The sequence below is a fragment of the Schistocerca serialis genome, chromosome 2 (assembly GCF_023864345.2).
Source record: "Schistocerca serialis cubense isolate TAMUIC-IGC-003099 chromosome 2, iqSchSeri2.2, whole genome shotgun sequence".
NCBI classification, from domain to species: Eukaryota; Metazoa; Arthropoda; class Insecta; order Orthoptera; family Acrididae; genus Schistocerca; species Schistocerca serialis.
Genome location: NC_064639.1, coordinates 99,480,494 through 99,506,129, shown reverse-complemented (window position 1 = coordinate 99,506,129; position 25,636 = coordinate 99,480,494). Strand labels below are relative to the sequence as shown.

The following is a 25,636-nucleotide window of genomic DNA, read 5'->3' as shown; positions in this document are numbered from 1 at the left end:
TTCCACCGTCCACCTAACCTTCGTAACCTCTTAGTTCATCCCTATGAAATCCCCAAACCACCTTCCCTACCCTCTGGCTCCTATCCTTGTAACCACGCCCGGTGTAAAACCTGTCCCATGCACCCTCCTACCACCACCTACTCCAGTCCTGTAACCCGGAAGGTGTACACGATCAAAGGCAGAGCCACATGTGAAAGCACCCACGTGATTTACCAACTGACCTGCCTACACTGTGATGCATTCTATGTGGGAATGACCAGCAACAAACTGTCCATGCGCATGAATGGACACAGGCAGACAGTGTTTGTTGGTAATGAGGATCACCCTGTGGCTAAACATGCCTTGGTGCATGGCCAGCACATCTTGGCACAGTGTTACACCGCCCGGGTTATCTGGATACTTCCCACCAACACCAACCTATCCGAACTCCGGAGATGGGAACTTGCTCTTCAATATATCCTCTCTTCCCGTTACCCACCAGGCCTCAATCTCTGCTAATTTCAAGTTGCCGCCACTCATACCTCACCTGCCATTCAACATCATCTTTGCCTCTGCACTTCCGCCTCGACTGACATCTCTGCCCAAACTCTTTGTCTTTAAATATGTCTGCTTGTGTCTGTATATGTGTGGATGGATATGTGTGTGTGTGCTAGTGTGTACCCGTCCTTTTTTCCCCCTAAGGTAAGTCTTTCCGCTCCCAGGATTGGAATGACTCCTTACCCTCTCCCTTAAAACCCACTTCCTTTCATCTTTCCCTCTCCTTCCCTCTTTCCTGATGAGGCAACAGTTTGTTGCGAAAGCTTGAATTTTGTGTGTATGTATGTGTCTGTCTGTGTTTCTATCGACCTGCCAGTGCTTTCGTATGGTAAGTCACATCATCTTTGTTTTCAAATATATTTTTCCCGCGTGGAACGTTTCCCTCTATATATATATATATATATATATATATATATATATATATATATATATATATATATATATATATATATATATATATAAACACACTTTTTGATTGTAGAATTTATTGGCTTACAGAAATGGCATCTCAGAAGAATTGGGCGATTATTGCTGCTAAATGTTGTAGCCCTTTTAACGTAGAACAACATAAGAAAGTCCGTGTACAATCACTAAGAAATGTAACAGACTGGATGTGCTCTCTAGACTTAGGAATCATTAGCGGCATGAAAATATGTTATGTATGTAGGAAAAAGGTTAGTGACAAACACAAAACAGAAGATGTAGTTTTACCTTACAGTAGCGAAAATGTAAACGATTCTTTTATTGATCCTCAATCTTCTGGAGACTATTTGAACAAGTCATTGGAACTCATTGGTGAGTCACCACTAAAGAAAAAGTTTGCTGTGCCTACCTACACACAGAGAAAAACTTGATAAAATAAAGTCTAGCTTAGAAAAAAACTTACTACCAGAATCGAGCCCTGAAGAAGTTATTACTGAACATTCTGAAGGTGAATCAGAGATTATTCAACACTTAAAAGAAAAGTTTGCTCAAACAACAAAAAGAATTGAAAACATGATGATTTTGTCTATCTTACCTATGAGTTGGAGCTGTCAGGAAATAGAAGAAGAATTTGGAGTGACAAACTACATGGCTCGTGCAGTAAAACTGTTAGTAAAAGAAAGAGGAATTTTGTCAAATCCTAATCCTAATCCTAATCCTGGAAGAACTCTAAATGAGAATATTGTTGACTGTGTAAAAGACTTCTACAATTCTGACAATGTCAGTAGAATGATGCCGGGGAAAAAAGATTGTGTGACCATAAGAAATAAAGATGGAAAAATCCAGATTCAAAAGATGCTAGTGTTGGCAAATTTGCAAGAAATATACCAATTATTTAAGGAAAAAATCCCTGCAGACAAAATTGGGTTTTCAAAGTTTTGCAAATTAAGACCAAGGAACTGTATCCTGGCTGGAAGAAGTGGCACACATACTGTTTGTGTGTGTACCTTTGTTTTGGATGGAGATAAAACTGCTTTGAAATCTTATGATTCCATCCTAGTCAAGATGATGTGCAATCCACCATCGCAACAATGTTTTATGGATATTTGTAAATAATTTCCTTGTGTCTCTACACTTAAAGATCTATTGAATGCAAAGTTCACTGATGATATGATTGATGAAGTTACCTACAAAAAGTGGGTAACTGTAGATAGGTGTTTGATGGAAACTAGTAAAAAGTACTGATGACTTTATGGATGAGTTTTTGGACACACTAATGAAGGTAAAAACTCATTTCATTTATAGCTAGTCAGCAGGAAGAATACTACAGCCAAATCAAGGACAATTTAACTGAAGGCCATGTAGCAGTCAACTGTGATTTAGCAGAAAACTACTCTTTCGTAGTACATGATGAAATACAATCATTCCAAGCTACACTGCATCCTTTCATCATATATTATAAATGGGAGGGAAAACTAAAACATTCGCAGTATGTCTTCGTATCAGATTGTCTGAAACATAGTACGAGGTGCATTCAAGTTCTAAGGCCTCCGATTTTTTTTCTAATTAACTACTCACCCGAAATCGATGAAACTGGCGTTACTTCTTCGACGTAATCACCCTGCGGACGTACACATTTTTCACAACGCTAACGCCATGATTCCATGGCAGCAGTGAAGGCTTCTTTAGGAGTCTGTTTTGACCACTGGAAAATCGCTGAGGCAATAGCAGCACGGCTGGTGAATGTGCGGCCACGGAGAGTGTCTTTCATTGTTGGAAAAAGCCAAAAGTCACTAGGAGCCAGGTCAGGTAAGTAGGGAGCATGAGGAATCACTTCAAAGTTGTTATCACAAAGAAACTGTTGTGTAACGTTAGCTCGATGTGCGGGTGCGTTGTCTTGGTGAAACAGCACATGCGCAGCCCTTCCCGGACGTTTTTGTTGCAGTGCAGGAAGGAATTTGTTCTTCAAAACATTTTCGTAGGATGCACCTGTTACCGTAGTGCCCTTTGGAACGCAATGGGTAAGGATTACGCCTTTGCTGTCCCAGAACATGGACACCATCATTTATTCAGCACTGGCGGTTACCCGAAATTTTTTTGGTGGCGGTGAATCTGTGTGCTTCCATTGAGCAGACTGGCGCTTTGTTTCTGGATTGAAAAATGGCATCCACGTCTCATCCATTGTCACAACCGACAAAAAGAAAGTCCCATTCATGCTGTCATTGCGCGTCAACATTGCTTGGCAACATGCCACACGGGCAGCCATGTGGTCGCCCATCAGCATTCGTGGCACCCACCTGGATGACACTTTTCGCATTTTCAGGTCGTCATGCAGGATTGTGTGCACAGAACCCACATAAATGCCAACTCTGGAGACGATCTGTTCAACAGTCATTCGGCGATCCCCCAAAACAATTCTCTCCACTTTCTCGATCATGTCGTCAGGACCGGCTTGTGCGAGCCCGAGGTTGTTTTGGTTTGTTGTCACACGATGTTCTGCCTTCATTAAACTGTCGCACCCACGAACGCACTTTCGACACATCCATAACTCCATCACCACATGTCTCCTTCAACTGTCGATGAATTTCAATTGGTTTCACACCACGGAAATTCAGAAAACGAATGATTGCACGCTGTTCAAGTAAGGAAAACGTCGCCATTTTAAGTATTTAAAACAGTTCTAATTCTCGCCACTGGCGGTAAAATTCCATGTGCCATACGATGCTGCCATCTCTGGGACGTATTGACAATGAACGCGGCCTCATTTTAAAACAATGCGCATGTTTCTATCTCTTTCCAGTCCAGAGAAAAAAAATCGGAGGCCTTAGAACTTGAATGCACCTCGTACAGTCGCTTTCTATGTATTCCAGAAAAAACTGCTAGAAATCGTAAAGCAAACCTTGCCTTTTGCACTTAAAAAGATTACTTACTTCTCTGATGGCAGCGCTGCACAATATAAAAATAAGAAAAACTTCCTTAATTTGTGTTTGCATAAAACTGATTTTGAAATTGAGGCAGAGTGGGAGTTCTTTGCAACATCCCGTGGCAAGAGTGCGTGCGATGGCCTTGGCGGTACTGTTAAGTGACTAGCTGCTAAAGCCAGCTTACAAAGGCCATATGACCAACGAATCTTAACACCCAAATCACTTTATGTATTTGCCATGGAAAACATAAAAAACATTGACTTTGAATATTGCACAATAGAGGACTATGAACTGACCAAAGAATACTTACTTCCTCTTTTTAGCGAATCAAAAGCGATTGTGGGAACACAAAAGTTTCACTCATATAAACCCTGCACAGAGAGTCAAATTACTGTCAAGCCTTATCATTTTAGTCTGAATGAGTTTCTTGAATATGTGACAACACTGAACCAAATAACACCGTCACATATGGAAAATATTGCTGCTGGTTTTGTGACAGTAGCATATGATGACTCTTGGTGGCTAGGACACATCGGAGAAAAATACAGTGACATGTACCGAATAAATTTTTTACACCCAAAGGGTCCAGCCCAGTATTTTTACTACCCACAACCAAGAGATGTATTAGATGTTCCAGGAAATACTCTTTTCCAAACAGTGAATCCAACAACAGCTACGGGAAGAACGTATACTTTAAGTGCTAAAGAAATAAAGCTGTCTTCTCTTGCTTTGAAAAAAATATCTTCAAAGATCATAAAAGAAGCACGTTTAAATTATGTTACACCTACCCTCACTAAACACTAAGTTGTATAAATACCATGTGTAGTAACTTTGTATCGACGCGCAGGTCGCCGAAGTGGCGTCAAATCGAAAGACCTGCACCAGGCGAATGGTCTACCCAACGGGAGGCCCTAGCCACAAGACATTTCATTTCATTTCAACTTTGTAAATACCAATTAGTATTAGAAATACAGTTCTATCCATGCAAATATCAACAGGTTAATCTTTTTCCCAAGTGAAATTACTTATATGCCAATTTCTAATATAAGGAACTTGTAAATGATTACATATAACACTGGAAAACCAAGAAAAAGATGATCTCTGCCATTTACAACTAACGATGAAGGTGAGTGGCTTTATTCAATATTTTAACTTGTAGCACGCATATTACCAATTAAAATGTGTTCACTTCCTTCTGATGCATAGTTAAAAGAATCATGAACATTAAATTAAAACAACACTACATCATTTAATGAATTAACAAACAGTAGGAGGGTAATGTTGCACAAAACGGCTAACATAATAATTTAAGTTTGTTAGAATTACATAGGTCTACCTTAGTATTCATAGCCTAGAAATAGTCTGCTTTTCACCTCACTAGTGTGTACTGGGGTAGTAAAATATTGTTTTATACAAGAACCCATTGAGATCCCATCTTGAAATTTTGCATGCATGTAGTCAGTTAGACTGGACAACACATACAATTTTTATAAAAAAGTCCGAGGGTACGTATTTTGGAAAGTTCAAAAAATGTTTTTTGGAATAGTTTAAAATTTTCAGATTTAGGTAGCATAGTCATGTTGCATATCAAATTGAAGGTAATTTTTAGAGAGAAAAAAAAAAAAAAACAATGGTGCAAGTTTGAGCTCTCTAGGTTGTATAGTTTTTGAGCTACAGCATTTTAAAACAATCATCTATTGATCAAAAACAGAGGGTTTTTTATTTTTAAACCCTTGAAACTCAAAAACCAAAGATCAGAAAAATTTGAAATTTCAAATTTAAACTAGTGTTAGTGGGTACATTACCTGAAAAAACATTCATCCAAATCTGAGAGGTCATGGTTCAAATCATGTAGTACAATTGGTTGATTTGACATGGAATGACCCTATAGTCACATGAATCAAGCACGTTTACATGCCACACAAAGCAGAGTCGTTAGTTGGTGCTTTATAATTATAAAATTGTGTCACTCACCATTGCAAGATTTAATTTTGGATCGAGAACAAAAGTATCACCACTAGCACAATCAACTCCAAACACAGCAAATATGTCTCCAGCATAAACCTCTGAAACATCTTCCATCTGATTAGCATGAAGACGAACTAGACGAGGAATTCGAACCTGTAACCAAATTTGAAAAATAAAGCAAAGATTTAATAGGAAATTATATTTAACTGTATGTGATAATTAAGAGTATTACAAAGTGTATCATTCAGATCTCAAACTTAATGGCATGAGGAGAGGGGGGAAAGAGCATGGCAATGGAATTAAGGGGCCAAGGTTGAGCTATATTTGGTGCATTCACTTACATTTTATCCGGAATCCCCTTTTCCTGATGTAAGGGTTATTAAAGAATGAACAATTGTCCTGTTACAAGTGGTTGTGGAAATATTCTGGCAGAGTCTGGCCTCACCAGTGGTCATGTGTGGGTGTGATTTACATTTGCGTGAGTGTGTTTGTTTAAGTCGTCTAATTCAGAATAAGGCCTTTCTGGCTGAAAGCTCACTTGTTTGACAGCTTTTCTGCTGTGCCTATCTGCGATTCAACATCTCTGCTATATGGTGAGTAGCAATTTATCCTTTTTGTAATATTATAATTATTCCATCCTGGGTTTTCCAATGTTTAATGACCTTGTAAGTTACTGTTGTTACAAACTGCACAATGCTACTTCCACAATGATATCTGCATATGCAATGAAACAATGAAAGGCAGGATTGGTTCAGATTGAGAAGGTGCAAAGAATGGATTAGCATATCAGGGTCTGTACAGTTTAAGGCACCTACCATCGTCTTGGTTGGTTGGTTGGTTGGTTTAAAAGGGACCAAACTGCTTGGTCTCCAGTCCCTTGTTCCTGTTAAAACAATCATACAGGGGAAAGAAGAAAACAAACGAGATGTAGAGTACAATACCAAAAGGAAGGAAATACGACAAGAATGACAGAAAGACAACAAACTATACAAAGAACGAAAGAGGACAAGAAAACCGCAGAGAGACACAAGAAAGAGGTAGAAGAGATTAAAACAAGAAAGCAGATTACCATGTCTGGCTGACCATGAGAATGAAAAGGAGAAGCCAGCCACACTGCAACACATTAAAATTTCCACCGTAAAAGCACTCGGGTGGAGGACACAGAGGGACAAAGGACATGCGCAAAAACTTAGATCAAATGATAAAACATACTCTCACGAATAAAACGTAAAACTAAAGTTGCTGTTGAGGCATTGTCACCTAACACCATAGGTAGAGAGCTGGGAAAGTAAAAAGTCCGCCGCAGAGTGGCTAAAAGTGGTCAGTCAAGCAAGAGTTGGACGACCGTCATTTGTGAGCCACAGCCACACTGAGGCCGGTCCTCGCGATGGAGGGGGTAACAATGTGTTAGCCACATATGGCCAATGTGGAGCCGGCAGAGGACACCTGATTCCCTGCAAAAAGCCGGCAGGGAAGACTTCCGCACATTCGTAGTCTCCTTAATGACATGCAGTTTGTTGTGCATACTGTTATGCCATTCAATCTCTTAAAGGCTAAAAACATTGCGGCGTAAGACAGAACGCAGGTCAGTTTCAGAGATGCCCATCTCCAGAAGTGGTTTCCGCATAGCCCGTTTGGCCACCCTGTCAGCAACTTCATTGCCTGGGATTTTGATGTGTCCTGGGGTCCACACAAACACCACTGAACGACTGGACCGTTCCAGTGCAGAGATGGACTCTTGGATGGTTGCTACCAAAGGATGGCAAGGGTAGCACTGGTTGATAGCTTTTAGGCTGCTCAGGGAGTCAGAACAGAGCAGAAACGACCACCAGAACACAAATGGATATACTGAAGTGCATGAGATACAGCCACAAGCTCTGCAGTGAATAGATTGCAGCCAGCGGGCAAGGAATGCTGTTCAATATGGTCTCTGTGGACATAGGCAAAGACAACATTACCATCAGCCATTGAGCCATTGGTGAAAACAACTCCAGAGCCCCAGAACACGTCAAGAATCAAGAATAAGTGACACCAGAGAGTGGCGGGGTTAACGGAGTACGTAGGGCCATGCAACAGATCCAGACAAATCTTTGACAGAGGTGTACACTATGGATGTGTATGTGAATGGACCTCCAGTAGAGGTAGTAAAGGGAAGGACTCCAGTTCAGACAGGGGATCACATGTGAACCGCAATCATTAGCTCTGAGTTGGGCCGCCGATGCAGGAGATGAACTTCTATGGGGAGGGAGGAGAGGGCTGGGGGAGGATGGGGGGTGGGGGGAAAGGATATGGTAATTTTGATGCTCAGGAGAACTACAAATGTATGTAACACAGTCAAGTATGTAATATCAGAAAGTACATTCATATCCTCATTACAAAACCAGACTACGTACAACTGTTGGTCCACACATTTTGCTTGCACCTGTAAGCAGTTATTGCTAGTGATTTCAGAATGTTCTTCACACTGTAGGACCCTGTGAACTGTCCCTTATCAGTATATGTGTGTGCTTTCCTACATGTGTCTCTTTTTTGCATTTTTAATGCGGAATATGTCTTAGTTCTAGCAAACTTAACTGAAGAACTGGCAATGAATGGAAAAATAAGTGTGTGTGTGTGTGTGTGTGTGTGTGTGTGTGTAGGTTCTCTGATTTAGTTGGTTAAAATCTCTACTTCTGTTGCATTCTAACTTACTATAATTTTTTAAACATATTAATCAGCTCATGATACGTTACAGAATTATACCTTACCTTTTTATTTGTCCTGGCATTGAATATAGTGTCTCCTTTCTTCAGCATTCCTTGGTAACATCTTAGATATGTCAGCTGACCATATCTTCCTGCTTCTAGTTTAAATGCAAGTGCAACAAATGGAGTGCTTCCATCTCTCACAGGACTTAAAATTATTTTTTCTTGCTTCTTTCTAAAATGACAACACTGCAAATTTAATATTTTTGTTGTATATACTATGAGTAATGTTATGATGCTACCATATTTTACATGAAGTAACTTACCCCTCCTCTTCTCTTAGTGCCACGTTTTGTACTTCTCCTGGGTTTGGCAGATAGTCAACTACACCATCCAAGAGTGGCTGAACACCTTTGTTCTTTAATGCTGTTCCAACCATAACAGGTGTGAATGACCGACGCAGGCATGCACGGCGTATAGCAGATTTCAAATCAGCTTCTGATGGAGTCTTTTCCTCTGTGAGTTTTCATAAAATATTCAAAAATAAATATGCCTTAAAGGAGGTAGCATTTGAAAGAACATATCAACATGTTAAATAAAAATTACCAAGAAACATTTCACCAAGAACATCATCTGCATTTGAAACATGTTCAATTAATTCTTGCCGTCTGTCCTCACATTCTGCTCTCATGCTTTGTGGCACTTCATCTTCTCTCACAACTTCCCTGAAAATTGACAAACAATTCCATGTATTTTTGAAAACACAACTGAAAGAAATAAAGAAAAAAAAACAGTAATGGCACATTTCTCATTATATTGGCATAAACTGAAATAATACCTACCCATGCTGTCCTTCAAAATACAGAGCCTTCCTTTCTATGAGATCTACAATCCCTTTTGTATCAGATTCTACACCAATGGGTAATTGAAGAAATGCTGCATTGTGCCCCAGTTTTGACCTGAAAATGCATCATAGTGAATTTGGTTATTCAATATGTATCTCCCTTTGCTTGTTCTCCTCCTCCTCAAACATGAAAATTTCAGATTTCCTCTGAACTAGTACGAGGGTGGTTTGAAAAGTTCTCAGAATCACGAGGAGAGGTCAGCACTAGTGCAACAAGTTGTTCACGTCATATTCATTGGACTGTTGCGTGTAAACACGTGCCACGTCGGTGCTCTTGGAAGAGAACTGTGATGGTGATGTGGCTCTGTTGTTCCTGTATAGTGATTTGCAAAGATGGGGGAGGGAAAAAAAAAATATTGAGATTCGAGCAGTAATTAACTACTTTGTAAAGAAAGGTACGAAAGCAAAGGGCATTCATGCTGATTTCCAGAATACACTAAGGGAGTCTGTTCCTTCATAGTCAAATGTTGCCACGTGGACAACTGAATTCAAATTTGGTCGGTCGAGTTTAGAAGATGATCCAAGCAGTGGTCGGCCAAGGTTTTCACTACTCCAGAAACCATCGCAAAAGTGCACAAAATGGTCATGGAGGACCAGTGCGTGAAATTGCTCACACTTGCCAGATGTCATCTGAAAGGATATATCACATTTTAACTGAAGAATTAAAAATGAAAAAAATATCTGCAAGATGGGTGCCATGACTCTTGATGCTGGATCAAAAACGCATGAGAATAGACATATCAGAACAACGTTTGGCCTGTTTCAGGAAAAACAAATAAGATTTTTAGCACCGGTTTGTGACCACTGATGAAATTGGGTACACTACTATACCCCAGAGACAAAACAACTGGCATTAGTATTCAGGATGTGAATGGGATTCTGTTTGTAGATTATCTTGCCATTGGGCAAACAATTATTGGAGAATACTATGCTAACCTCCTGGACAAATTGCAACAAAAGAAATGTGAAAAAAAGGTCAGGTTTAGCAAAGAAGAAAGTTATCTTCCATCAAGACAATGTGCGCCTGCAAACGTGCCATCACCATGGCAAAATTACATGAACTAAGGTCTGAATTTTGAGACACCCACCTTATTCACCTGATATGGCTCTGTCATTTGATCTCCTCCCAAAACTGAAAATTTTTCTTGAGGTCTGGAGGAAACTCATTTTTGAGATGGGATCAAGGCACTGGAACATCGTTGGACCAAGTGCATTAATCTATAAGGAGATTACATTGAAAAATAAAAAAAGTTTCAGTGATGTAAGTACTTTTTTTCTATTCCGTTCCGAGAACTTTTCGGGCCACCCTCGTAACAAGTATGTGAGAAATGATGTAAATCCTTGAAGATAAACAATTTTGATGTATGACAAAATAACAGAGGCCATATTGTGAGAAAACGGAAGGGAATTGGATAAAAGAAAAGATCAATGTGTTCAGTGGTGTGAGGGACAGAAAAGGAAATCTGTTTACAAAGATGAAACATTAAATGAGGAGCAGTGCTGATGACATTTGAGGGAAACACTGATAACTTATAAATTATTTTAAAACTAAAAATATGACACTGACCACAAAGCCATTAAAGATCTACATTAATGACAAGATCCGAGCATCCACGCCTAACTGTCTTTGAGCATTCTGCATTCATAATCACATTCTGTTGTCAGGAGGAACAATGAGATGGGTGACTTGTCAGACAGTAGTATGTTTCACTAATAATCAGCAATCTGTATTTTATATTCTAAGTAACATTTGACCAAGGTGCTTGCCCTGCCTGTGATAGAGATGGGAGAATGTTGTGCTCGCCAGAGTCAGAATAATGCACTGCTCCTTTACTGATAGCTACGTTTTTAAATGAGAGGGCACACCAGCATGTGATGCACGCAAAGTGTGTCTACCTGTGTATTTTATTTTGACAAATTTGTTTTATTTGTTAACAAGTGTGTGGCCTTCAAATTTCTTGAGGATTTGATACCAATTTTATCTGAAAACAATACAAACATTGAAACAGTTTTAGAAGCTGCCTCTAAGCTGCTTAAGGATGGATTTTAATGTGCAATAGGATTACTGGCTCATCCTTTTTTTTTTTGTCATATGATCCAGCACATAAATCTGTAGTACTAACCAATGTTATCTTTGAGGGTGGACACTATATGAAAGCTTAGCAACAACTTAAGTCTTTAGAATGAAAGGCACAGTTTTAAGTCCTGGTCCAGCATGCAGTTTTAATCTGCCAGTAAGTTCCAAATCAGTGCAGACTCTGCTGCAAAGTGAAAATTCATTCTGGAAGCAATCCCCAGCAGTGTGCAGGATAACTTCTGTGAAGTTTGAGAGGTAAAAGATGAGGCACTGGCAGAAGTAAAGCAAGTTGTGAGTTGTGCTTAGATAGGTCAGTTGGTAGAGCACTTGCTCACGAAAGGCAAAGATGTCAGTTCAGAGTCCTAGTCTGACACTCAGTTTTAATATGCCAGGAAGATTCCACTTCAATCTTGTTTGTGCCCTGTTGTCAACACTTCATTTATGTGATGAGTAGTTGATGTTACTCCTTCCATAACTTTTATTACAACGGAACTTTACAGTATTATGTGTACAGATTAAATGATGAACAGAGCTCATGACAAACTAGGATAGTTTTAGTTCTCAAATTGTGCCTTAACATATAACGGCAAGATTCATCTGCATTACAGTGAGACAGACATCTGCAGATGCTGTGTCTGCTTTACTGTTGCCTCAAATTCTCACTTTTCCTGGCATCTATCACATATTTTCCACTTTTGATTCTGAATGTTCAGAAAGTTGTCTTGAATGTTCTGACTCATCCTGTGTGTCAGCAGACCCAAAAAATAATATTGACATGTCATATATGCATACTGAGGTAAGGCAGCAAACTATCCAACCCACAGTGTTCCACTTCATCAATCGCTTATAGCATCCAGGCCCTGCCTAGCAGACTCTTTCAAATTGCCACATCCGCCCAAAATTCCCTACCAACACACTCCAAATCCAGACCCTAAACTATCCTGGAGCACCGTTGTTAATCTTTCCATCAAAATCCTCAGCCCCACATAAATTTCCGTCCAATCCAAAAGCATCACTTTCAGCCCTACACCTACATTTAACCATGTTGGACTTGTCAAAGACCTACTCTTCTCCCAATCCCTGCAATCGGAACACTTCTTTGCCACCAATTCCTCCAACCAAAGGCAAACTAATTCCAATACTGAACCCTGCCTCTCCCAGTTCATACTACCATCCAACCATGATTCTCCTCCTCTCCGACCTAACCATCCACAGCTCATGGTCTCACGGTCACGTTCTCGCTTCCTGAGCACGGGGTCCCGTGTTCGGTTCCCAGCGGGGTCAGGGAGTTTCCTGTCTCGAGATGACTGGGTTTTTGTGTTGTCCTCATTATTTCATCATCATTCATGAAAGTGGCGAAATTGGACTGAGCACAGTTTGGGAATTTGAAAGTGCACTGATAACCACGCAGTTGAGTGCCCCACAATCCAATCATCATCATCATCATCATCATCATCATCATCTGGCCTAACCACCCTCTGGTCATCTTCCAGGAATTACTTACCTGCAATCTGGCCTCACCATCCTTCCCCAGGTTCCTTCCTAAGAACACCAACCTTTCAGCAGAGAAAAGGACAGCCATACAATCTCAAAACAGATCCTGACCTAATCATCCTCCCCACGTACAAAGGCTCCACTACTGTTATGATGAGTCGCAGTGACTATCTGGCAGAACGCCTCAGCCAATTGTCTGGCTCATCCACCTATAAGCTCTGCCAGAGTAATCCCAAAAGTCCAACATAACCTCCAGTCCCTCCTTGAAGCCTTATGCCTTTCCCAGAACCTCTCCCCTGAATCAATTTCCCTCCTTACCCCTTTGGACACCCAATGCACTCACCTTCTACATGCTCCCCAAAATTCACTAATCCAACACTCCTGGACGCCCCCCGCCCCCCCTCCCATTGTACCTGGTTGTTTTGCCCCCACTGATAGGATTTCAGTCCTCACTGACCATCACCTCCAACCAACTGCCCGTAATTTAGCCTCCCACATCAAAGATATCAATCACTTCCTTTAACGGCTCTCTACCACCCCACCCCTATACTTCTTGGTTTCCTACTGGTTACTGCTGATGCCACTTCCCTATACACCAACATCCCTCATGCCCAAGGTCTTGCTGCAATTGAACATTACTTTTCCCACTACCTCTTTCCTTATACAGCTAACTAACTTTATCCTAAAACGTTTGAACACAACCTTTCCCATTACCTCATTCCTCATACACCTAATTAACTTTATCCTAACACCTAACTTCTCCTTTGACTAACTTTATCCTAACACCTAACTTCTCCTTTGACTAACTTTATCCTAACACCTAACTTCTCCTTTGACAGGAAAATATACAAAGGCACTCACCTGGCACCCTCCTGTGCCAACCTGTTTATGGGTCATCTAGAGGAGGCCTTCCTAGCCTCCCAAAACCCCAAACCCCTGGTCTGGTTCATATTCACTGGTGATATCTTCATGAACTGGACTCAGGGCCAAGACACCCTATCCTCATTCCTTCACAACCTCAACGCATTCTCTCCCATCTGCTTCAATTGGTCATCCTCAAGCCAGCATGCACATTCCTGGTCATTGACCTACTCCCCTCTGATAGCTCCATCCACACCAATCACCAACAGTATCTGCATTCTGACAGCTGCCACCCCTTCCACACCAGATTAGCCACCTGGATACGGCATATACCCAGTGACAAGAATTCAATTTCCCAGTATGCTGAAAGTCTCACCAAGGCCTTCACAGATAGGCACTATCCCCTGACCTAGTCCACAAACAGATTTTCCATACCATTTCTCCACCCCCACCCGCCAATCATCCCCCCCCCCCCCCCCAAAGAGCAAGCTATAAAAAAGCTCCCTCTTCCACACAATACCACCCTGGAATGGAGCAACAGAACCACATCCTTCATCAGTACTTTACTTATCATCATGTCCTGAAATGGTGTTCTGTTGCACACCCAACCTTCATAACATTCTAGTCTATCCTTACCCTAGTCCAGTCCCAACCACTTGCCACAGGGATCATATTCCTCTGGAAGACCCAGATGCAAGACCTGCCTAATCCACCCACCCAGTACTTCCTATTCCAGTCCTGTCACAAGTTTATTTTAACTCATAAAAGACCAAGTGATCCGTGAAAGCAGCCATGTTGTATACCAGCTCTGCTGCAACCATTGCACAGCTTCTGACTACCAACAGGCTTTACACCACGATGAATGGCCACTGCCAAACTGTGCCCAAGAGCAAAGTAGACCACTCTCTGGTCAAACATGCAGCTGAACATAACATGCTTGATTTTAATGACTGCTTCACTATCCGAGCCATCTGGATCCTCCCCTCCACCACCAGCTTTCCTGAACTGCCCACAAAATAATACCAGCCTCAACATACAGTAACCTACTGTCCCTACACCTCTGGACATAATGCTGTTGGTGGCAATAGCGAAAATGGCTCCCTGCTTCCTTGGGGTACACTGCTTTCTTGAATGAAGCAGTTTGATATTATGTTTCCAAACCTATACCAAATCAATCAAAAAAGAGTGTAAACTCAGGACATATAGTACATGAAAGGAAAAGTGTCCTCATATTCCCCATTCAAAATGATCTTCAAAAATATTATGCCAATACCTGCTGTCTTAGGCTTTCTTGATAACAACACACGGTGTCATTTGTGTTGGAACATTACCTGTCCTGCTGACTCCAGCATGTTGAAATAATTCAGGCTGGATGTAGCTAAGTAGACTTCTGAACATCAGAACCCAAACAAAGTGATGAGCAATTATTTGTCAAGACCCTTTCCTATGTAAGATGTTAACACGAGGAGATAAAGTTACCTCTTATGGTAGTTTCTTAAGGGTGATGTGTGAGCATTAGTAACAGTCACTGACAACCACAGCCATTTTTCGCCACACAGGTCAGTCACCCTTCCTACAAAATGTTGTAAACTCTTTTGTACAGGAGCATTATATGATTTGAAGTATTTCTATAGGAGACATAAGGAGGCAGGTTTTAACTGTACTAGGATCTTCTCTCTATGAGTCCAGCAACAATCCTAATAAAATAATAATAATAATAATAATAATAATTATTATTATTATTATTATTTGCTTTCAGATATTTGCTCTCTTTTATGTGAGAACACTAATAGGAAATATATCAAGTCCTGATGCAACCTTCGCAATGTGTCTTGCAAACAAAGAAAACAATAAAATAAAGACTAAGAAGACAAAAAAGCACAAAAAACATTACTGAGAGTGACGAGAACTGGGTAACTTTCAATGTTACGAGACACTTTCACTGTCTGCAGTTCTCTGCATAGGCAATGTTTATGCTGCAAGTAACTTACTTGACACGGTTGAGTGAAACTGACACTCTTTCCTTGGTAAACACAAGAAGCCAGGCAAACAGGTCAAGTAGGGCTGACCGAGCAAAGTTACCTCAAGAGATGCCTGCTGATGCAGTGAGCATTGTTGCCAAGGTGGCAAGATGGCTAAGCATACAGAGCACCAGTGGAATAGTATTGACACAGCAGAAAGGCAGCACCAACATAGAGTGGGTGGTCTGATTACTTCATGTCCGCACCATAGTTCTGTTGTGACTTGTGGTGGAACCCAGTGTCTTAGCAAAACGAGCACATGCCAGGACTGCATAAATATTCTTCATTTATAGTCAGAGGTACTGCAGTTTGCAAGCACCCAGTACCAAGGATAGACCTACAGCTGTCCACGAGTCTCCACAGTACTACAGGTTTTTCTCTCCAAACTTAGCCATTGCCAACTGCAGCACTGCTGTTCATGCCGAGTCTAATGCTGTTGGCCTGCTACCTTGGAAGTCTACAGCTCAAGACTAGGGCCATGCAGCCACTCATCCATCATAACTTGCGCAAGAAAACTCCTTCCTGCTTGTATGGGTAGACACTTAAGGTTGGGAGCTGTCTCTTCGACAATGGGTCTACAACATGATCTCACGCGCCATGGCCTCATCTGGAGCTGCTTGGCTGTCGCTAGGTAGCAAGGCTGCCATTGTGGGACACTGTTTGTTGGTGTCAGCAGACTTGCCTTGCTGATGGCATCATTGCTTCCTTGCCTGCACAAAACTGCTGGCAGCCTATGACCATTACCCTCATGCTAACCATAGTACATTCCTTGCCAGCTGTGTACAGCTATGTCTTGCAGGCATTAACCTCTCTGGACGTTGTCACAACTAGTGTCACACTGAGTAATAAATGAATGATTTAACAAGACTGTTTTCTTGATGATACATCACACAACTACCAGGCAACCACTCACTGCTACCCCACTCTGTGTGGTGGACTACCAGCATCCTGACCCCCCATTGCCCTGTTCCATCACCCACAATGGCAGCCAACCATACCAGCCACTGTAGGTGGTGACAGTAAAGGTAAATGGCTGCCGCGTGCAGTTCGGCAGTATGGTTTTGGAGGATGAGTTTTTATTTTAGTCATCTTTTTTACTTTTTTTTGTCCACAGCCATGATAAATTACACAGGACGAGCATAGAAATCTGATGGTGTAATTCACTAAAGCAGATGGACCTGTGAAGTTTTCACAGTTTAAGGGGAATTGTAAAGCATATTATTTGTAGGCAGTCAGATACCAATACTGTAATTTAATGGGTCATAAATTACTGGGTAAGTAGGCAGTGCCAGTTATGTGTGGCATACACAGATGTTATGGACATGAAGTAAGTCAGTGCTCAGAATCTCAATGGACTATGATCTGTCATAAGAATTAGTGTCATTTTTCTTGTACCTCAATCCAAGTGTTTGTAGTGGAAATCCTTGCTTTGCATGTACTTTAAGTATATTGTATTGTATTGTTAGATAGAGGTTGCACAAATGCCAGAAACACAAACAATGACGCTGCAAGAACGCAGTTGAAGTTTTGGCGATATGGATGGCTGAACCAATGAAGAAGAGTGCCATGTTACAATGCAGCCAGACCTTTTAATGGCATAAAGTGAGTATAAACAACCCGGAATGGTGGAGGCAAGGGCTTCAGTCGGTATAGCAGCTCCTTCTGTGAACCATGTTGTGGATGGTTTAGTGGCTCTTTTTCTGGGAAAACCAAGTAAGGATGCAAGCATAGGTTTCTGTGGCCATTGTCAAAGTCAATAAAATTGTTCTGTGTCTGTGACTGCATTGTCAATGTGTAAAACTTATGATGTCTTGACCATTAATACAAGTTGCCTTCCTCTGCTGACTGCTGAATGAGACAAGTTTGGTTCTTACATACTGCTGGAAGAGGCTGTTATTGAACTCTGGCAGGGTATTGAGCATGAGGAAGAGAGGTGTTTGATGTTCTTTATAGGTGTTTGCATTCTTTCTTTTCATTGGTAGAAATAGAGTTCATTGATTGGAGTTTGCTTTATTTCTTGCCACTGGTGGAAACAGGCAAATGGCAGTTGTGAAGCATCACAGTTTACTTATGGGCTCTGTGGTCTCCTATGTGCCTGTATGTGTTGCTTCACAAAAGCTGCCATTCCATAGTGCTGTTACTACTTGCAGCCAAGACGCCAGAAGGCGGCACTTGTCCTCTTCATTCACGTTGGCGGGTCACTTGGCTATTTTTATCGCCTTTCTAATCTTCCTCCTGAACGTAAAAAGCTGTTTCACCTGTATACAGGCTTCTCAAAATTCTATCTGTTTGCCACACTCTTCCTGCTGTTCTGCCAATGCTGACTTGATATGTTGTCTAAATTGGATACATCTTTCATTTCAGATACCGATGTGCTGATGGATGCTCCTTCTCACCTACATACACTAGTCCAAACTCAAACCTGATATCGTAAACTCCAGTAGCATTTAGCATGTCAACTGCATATTTCACTGAGCCAAGAAATCTTTTATTCTGTTGCTGCTTCAAAAAATCAACTTGATACCTACTCGAGGGAATTTTGACGACATGTTCAGTAACCCGTTGAACATATGGCAGTAGGATGATGATTTGGGCTTCCTTCTGCACTTCCCTCCTGCATTCATCCTTTGCCACTGTAGTTTTATCTATCATCTTCATCCCATAACCACTGGCTCCAACAATGGACCCGAGGTTTTTTAGTTCAGCCTTCAGACCTCCTCCTTCGCTGATCCTGGGACGCTCTTGGTTAAAGTGTGCAGGGTGGATTTCTCCTGCACAGGGTGGTGGTTGGTGGAGGCATGTAAGTACCTGTCTATACTGGTGGGCTTTCTATATACTCTATGGCCAATTTACCATCAGGCTTTCGGTAAATTTCCATTCCTTTCTCTGTCTGTAGTGAACTGGATTCTGCTGTGCTGCTGACAGAGGTGCTGGTGGAAGTTCTGTAGCTCCTCTTCTCTGTGTGGCCAGGTAATGAAGGTGTCATCAAAATACTGGAGCCAGCATTCTGGGCCATCAACACGTGGGTATCTGAACACGAAAGATATACCCAACTAAGACAACACATCAAGTCATTGGTGGCAAAACACCATGATGAGTGAGGTAAACAGATTGAATTCTGAGATTACTGTATACTGTTGAAACAGCCTCTTGCCTTCAGGAGGAAAATTAGAAACAGCCAAGTGGCCCACCAACATGAATAAAGAGGATGGGTACCAACTTCTGGCATCTCGGTTGCCGGGAGTAACAGTGCTACAGTACAAAAACTCATGCAAAGCAACAAACACAGATGTGCCGGAGACCACAGGGGCTGAAGGTACACAGAGTACCAGCACGCCTCAGCCGGCACTAGTCGACAAGTGAAATGTTAAGTCATAACTGCCACCCTATTTTCCATTTGCCTATTTCCACCAGTGGCATGCAATAAAACAAACACCAATCAAGAACCCTTACTTCCACCAATGAAATGAAGTAATGAAAACGCCAATACACAATGTCTAACACCCCTCCTCCTCATCCTGAATAGCCAATCAGAGTTTGATAACAGCCTCTTCCGCCAGTAAGTAAGAACCAAACTTTTCTCATTCAGCAGTTAGTGAAAATAATATCGTGAGGAAGGTCACTTACAATAGCAGAAGTTTTATACACTGACAATGCGGTCAAGATCCAGAAGATTACTGACTACAACTACGGATGTGTTAATGTTTACTGAGTACCTGGAAGCTGCTGCTAGTCTGGGTAATTGGCCAGGCGATGTACATTTGCTTATGGCTAAGTTATGAGTAGTATGTGATACAAAGATGTACACCATGTAGCTTGTGGGGTTAAATAAGGTGCACACATTTGAACAACTTAGAAAGGGACTCTATCAGTGGTACTTCAAAAAGAATAGTGTAGATTCTTCAGGGAATAACTTAACGAAATGTCTCAGAAATGAAACAAATTGGTGCAGGCATTCTTTGAAACAATCAGAAAAATCAATGGACATACTTATGAACTGACACAGAATGAAGAGGCAGGTAAAATTATTTTACAAGAGGCAGAACAAAGGGCACTAGATATATGTTCGGAAACGATGCTGCTAACCGCAGTGTTATGAAGTTAGCATGGTGGGGGATTGGGCACGAGTCTGTCAAGTAAAAAGCACAGTGAATGGCATCATGGCAAGTGCTTGTTAAACGCCATCAGAAATTCCTCAACTGCTAGACATCATTTCCAGAAAATCAGAACACTGAAAAAGTATTTGCAATGGCAGATTGAAGCCTGGATGGGATTGTAAACAGAATGGAACATAGGTATTTATTGGACACAGGGGCTTATGTTTCAGTAACTAGTCCAGACCTCCTGGGAAGGCACAAACTCAAGTCTCTGCAATGTAGGTTATGTGGAGTATGGAAAAAGATTTTGTATCATTCAGGTCAGTACAGATAAATTTCTGTATTTTCAGGAGTATATGGAAGTATTACCCCTTGTCAGTGAGGGATAGTGCACAACTTTGGGTTGGATTTTCTTAATAAGCATCAAGAAAAAGGTGATATATCCCAGCATACTTTCGATCTCAGTGGGATGTTTTTGCGACTGGGGACAACCGCTGCAAGTGATACAGTGTCACAAGGTTCGTGATCATGAAGGTGGAAGCAAATAAATTGCATGCACATTCATTAAAGCTCAATTCCCATGATAAAGTACCAAAAGGTACAGGAAAATTACTGTGGGTGAGTGTTGATACTGACGTACTGGACAACGTGTTGTGTGTTATAGTGCCATTAGAACTTAATGATGAACTGGATACTTTGCACTGTTTTCTGTGTAGAAATGTGGCAAGCACACAGGAAATGGACATTATATGGTTCTGATGAGTGTAGATAATTCTGGGTCTGACGAAGAAGATCAGTCAAGATGCCTACCGATTGCCAATTTGAACATCCAAGATGAGGATGATTTGGATAGGTCGAGTAGGAACATTTGCCACAAGCAAATCATCAATGCATCTGCATTACACAATGAGGTAAAGCATTTAAAAAGAAAAGATAAGTCTGCTATGGAAACTCTATCAGTAAGATTTGCAGATTTGTTCAATCCCAGTGGCCCAATACCAGTGACACCCATGACTTAGCAAAATATTCAGATGTGGAATAACCCCCAGTCTACAGAACGCTGTACAAAATACTTAAATGTCTGCAACCTATAAGAAAAATTCATCAATCAGCAATTAGCTGATGCCATACTGAGGAGAGTGCTGGTCCAGGGGCAGCAGCCATCATTGTTGTCCCAAAGAAATCACCAGATGGAACAAAGAAATATAAATTTAGTTGTGATTAAAAATACCTAATCACAAGAACAATCAAGGATGTGTATCCTACGCTGAACATAACAGAAACTTTGGACAACCTAGGTCAATGTAAATACTTTTCCACAATGGAGTTGAAGAGTGGATATCATGGATTAGAATTGGTTCCACACGATTGGTCGCAGATTGCATTTACCATTCCATGAGGTCACAATCAGTATACACAGGCGCCATTTGGGTTCAAAAAGACACCATCCACATTGCAGAGGTTACTGAATGGAGCACTAAGGAGATTAAAGTCATGGCAGTATACAGTCCATTTAGATGAAGATACTGTGTCTTCTAAAGATCTAAAGGTGCATGCCCAGTGACTGGAGAAAGTGTTCAAGAGGTTATGTTTGGCATGTTTAACATTAAGTATTGGAAAATGTCGCTTTACATCCTTGGAGGTAAACTATTTAGGTCATATAATTAACCCAGATGGCGTCAAGGCTGACACAAGGTTATGTGCTGTCCCTGATTTCTTACCGCCACAAACAACAAGCAGCTCCAATCATTTCCATGACTGTGTTATTAGTATAGAAAATTCATTTAGCTGAAATTGCTAGACAGTCAACTCATTTGTTGAAAAAAGTGTGGAATTCCAGTGGTCAACTGTCCGACCACATTTGAGAAATAGAAAGAGGCATTAAAGACCAGCCAATATTAATATTTGCAAATTATGAGAAGGAATCTACCATTTCCTGTGACACAAGCAATCACGCAATTGGATATATTCTAAGTTAGGACACAGAAGGCAGGGAACACCCAGTAGCACACATGCATTGAGATAGTTCAATAAAAGTGAATGGAATTACAAAACCACAGAGAAAGATACGGCGAGTGTTATATACGATATTATCTATTTCTGTTGTTACCTGCAGCATTAAAGTGGTTTACAGGAATTGAAGATCCTTTGAGTTGATTAACGCACTGTGTTTTAAAACTTAGGGAATTCTATTACAAGATGGGACACAAGCCCCGCAGGAAAAACAGCAATGTTGATGGCTTGCACAGAAAGATTGGCAGAAACTTAGCTGTTTGGCAAGAAATGCTGCTTGCCGACAAAGACTGCCAGTTATTTAGCACACAGCCACAATTCGCGACACATAAGAGGCTATTGTGTAGGATGAGAAGTGCAAGCCACGTATTGTTATATCTTCAGCTTTGAAGGTCGAAGTGTTGATGGAAGCACATGACCATGCATTAACAGGTACCAGAGAGCAAAGGATAACTAATGATTGAACAGCTGAGCAACACTGGCAGGGGACACAGAGGCAGGATGTCGACCAGTATGTGAGGAATGGTGTCCCTCGTGCACAACATGCTGATCTGAGTTATCAATGAGTACCAGAGAGATTACCAGAGGCATCAGAATAATCTGAAATGGTGGGAATGGACATTTTGGGTCTGTTCAACATAAAACTGGCAGGTAACCGCAATGTGTTAACCATCATAGACCACCTTTCAAATTATGTCACAATGACTGCAATCACGAAGCAACAAGCAAATAAAGTGGCACAGACTACGGTAAACAACTGGTTACTGAAGTTTGGCATTCCTGACAGTAATTACAGACCATGGCACCAATTTTATTTTGAGTTGATTAAACAGTTATGCTATCTATTACAGATGCAGAAGCTAAGAACTAGACCTTTTCACACCCCCACCAGGCCCCCGTCAAATGGGAGAAAGGAATGTGTACATCATACTGTTGGCAAGATGTTAAGTTGTTATATATACAGCCACTACAATGATTAGGATGTTTACCTGCCTTGTCACAGTTGTGTACACTTCTAAAGTACACAGCAGCATTGGACTTTCACTATACAATGTTGTTATACAGGAGAAAGATGGCAACACCTTTTGAAGTGAATAAGTCAAAAATTAGAAAAAATGGGAAGTTGGTGAAGACATTATGGGAGGTTTGGAAACGGACGAAAAAAGTAAATATGATACCGCTCAAATGTCAAGAACAAGTGGGACAAAATATTGACAAATTACCTGAGTACAAAATCAGTCAATGGGTTATCCTGGTGAATCCCTGCAGACCAAAGGGTAAAATAAAAAAAAATTTCTTCACTCAGTACTACAGGCAATATCAAGTCATAGAAATGACTTCACTTGTGAATGTGAAGTTACAGTTATCAACAAAAACTTCCATTGTTCATGTAGGGTGCATCAAGCTTAAGAGAACTGTGGATGCTTTGCCATAAATACCAGTGTTGTTACCAGTGAAGAGAAGAAAAAACAATGGGAGTTGACAAGCAGGATGTATGCAGAGTACCTTGAGCACCCAGATTACACCAACAGATATCTGCATCTAAATCTAGATATATCAGCAGGGCAGGATAAATGAAGTAGTTTTATGAGTAAAACATATGATGACTGTGGTACTATTTTATTGTAGTGGTGTTATGCTGCATTTCGTTAAGTTACGTGATGGGTGTTTAGTTTGTAAGTGAAGGGGAGCATGCTACAATGATATGGTGGTAGTATGGTAATGAATTGTGTATGCCAACCTTTGTGAGATGGGAGGGAGAATGATGCAAATTCTTTTACCCCGGATGGTGTTACTGTGGTGTCTTCCGAAGATTGAGATGACAAAGCTAGGCTGATAACTTGCAACACAACCACAAGAAACAACTGTCACTGTAAGCTGCATTGACGAATGGCTGACACAGCTATAGCCACGTCCACGAACATTTTGCGACGCCAATGCATCCATTCATCTACTTACAGCTGAGCACCAGGAAAACTTTATGTTATTATCTGGTAGACACTGGGTCTGATGTAAGCATGTTGCCAATAGACAGAGATATGTAACTCAAGGACAGTTTGTTAGTTCACCTCACAGCAGCAAACAGCTGATAACAACGTATGGCGGCTGCAGCAAAGATGTGAATTCAGGTTTTCATAATACAGGGTGATTCAAAAAGAATTCTGCAACGACAAAAGGCAGAGCTAAGCACTATCTGTCGGCGAATTAAGGGAGCTATAAAGTTTCATTTAGTTGTACATTTGTTCGCTTGAGGCACTGTTGACTAGGTGTCAGCGTCAGTTGATGCTAAGATGGCGACCGCTCAACAGAAAGCTTTTTGTGTTATTGAGTACGGCAGAAGTGAATCGACGACAGTTGTTCAGCGTGCATTTCGAACGAAGTATGGTGTTAAACCTCCTGATAGGTGGTGTATTAAACGTTGGTATAAACAGTTTACAGAGAATGGGTGTTTGTGCAAAGGGAAAAGTTCTGGATGGCCGAGAACGAGTGATGAAAATGTAGCACGCATCCAGCAAGCATTTGTTCGCAGCCCAGGAAAATCGACTCGCAGAGCTAGCAGAGAGCTGCAAATTCCACAATCAACTGTATGGAGAGTCCTACGGAAAAGGTTAGTTATGAAACCTTATCGTTTGAAATTGGTTCAAGCACTGTCTGCAGCTGCCGCCAGGCAGCCCGTGACAGAGCACTTCATCACTGGCCTCCAAGAAGCCCTGATCTTACCCCCTGCGATTTTTTCTTATGGGGGTATGTTAAGGATATGGTGTTTCGGCCACCTCTCCCAGCCACCATTGATGATTTGAAACGAGAAATAACAGCAGCTATCCAAACTGTTACGCCTGATATGCTACAGAGAGTGTGGAACGAGTTGGAGTATCGGGTTGATATTGCTCGAGTGTCTGGAGGGGGCCATATTGAACATCTCTGAACTTGTTTTTGAGTGAAAAAAAAACCTTTTTAAATACTCTTTGTAATGATGTATAACAGAAGGTTATATTATGTTTCTTTCATTAAATACACATTTTTAAAGTTGTGGTACTTGTCATTGCACATTTGTAGTGGCGGATATGCCGGAACCAATCTTAGGAGCAAATTTTCTGTACACGTACAGTAACACCACCAATATTCAGTTGGCTCGACTCAGGAAAGGAGAAGAAATGGCAACTGGGTTTCTAGGAAAATTCAGAGAAATAGGAGGCAGTTGGGTATAAGTGACAGAGGTAGACCACACAAATGCCGACCACAGTGGCACATAACACAATTCATCACATAAACACAGTGCCAAGCCCTCCAGTCTCTTTTAGAGTGAGAAGATTGGCAGCAGCACATTCATGGACATAAAGGCCGAGTTCAAACGTATGTTAGAAAAAGGAGTGATACGAAGATATGACAGTGCATGAGGCTCACCTTTATGTGTAGTAAAAAAAAGGGAGGGAGAGGGAGAGGGAGAGAGGGAGAGGGAGAGAGAGAGAGAGAGAGAGAGAGAGAGAGAGAAGTTAGAGGCCTTGTGTGATTACAGGAAGTTGAATGCTTGCACAATGCCCTATCAATATCCATTGTCCAATATGTGTGATTTTTTGAATGTACTAGTGGGAGCAAAATATTCCAGCATCATAGATTCTCAAATGGTGTATC

The 25,636-nt window shown here is 41.2% G+C and overlaps 1 protein-coding gene across 1 annotated transcript in view; it reads right to left on the bottom strand.

Annotated features, from left to right (window-relative positions):
- LOC126456783 (elongation factor G, mitochondrial) overlaps positions 1-25,636 on the bottom strand; it is an 80,556-nt gene that overhangs the window by 32,541 nt on the left and 22,379 nt on the right. Inside the window, exons 5-9 of the mRNA XM_050092566.1 lie at positions 9,379-9,495; positions 9,143-9,261; positions 8,863-9,052; positions 8,600-8,771; positions 5,859-6,005 (exon numbers count right to left, since the gene is read on the bottom strand). Coding sequence (XP_049948523.1) covers positions 5,859-6,005; positions 8,600-8,771; positions 8,863-9,052; positions 9,143-9,261; positions 9,379-9,495 — 745 coding nt within the window. The remainder of the gene's footprint in view (positions 1-5,858; positions 6,006-8,599; positions 8,772-8,862; positions 9,053-9,142; positions 9,262-9,378; positions 9,496-25,636) is intronic.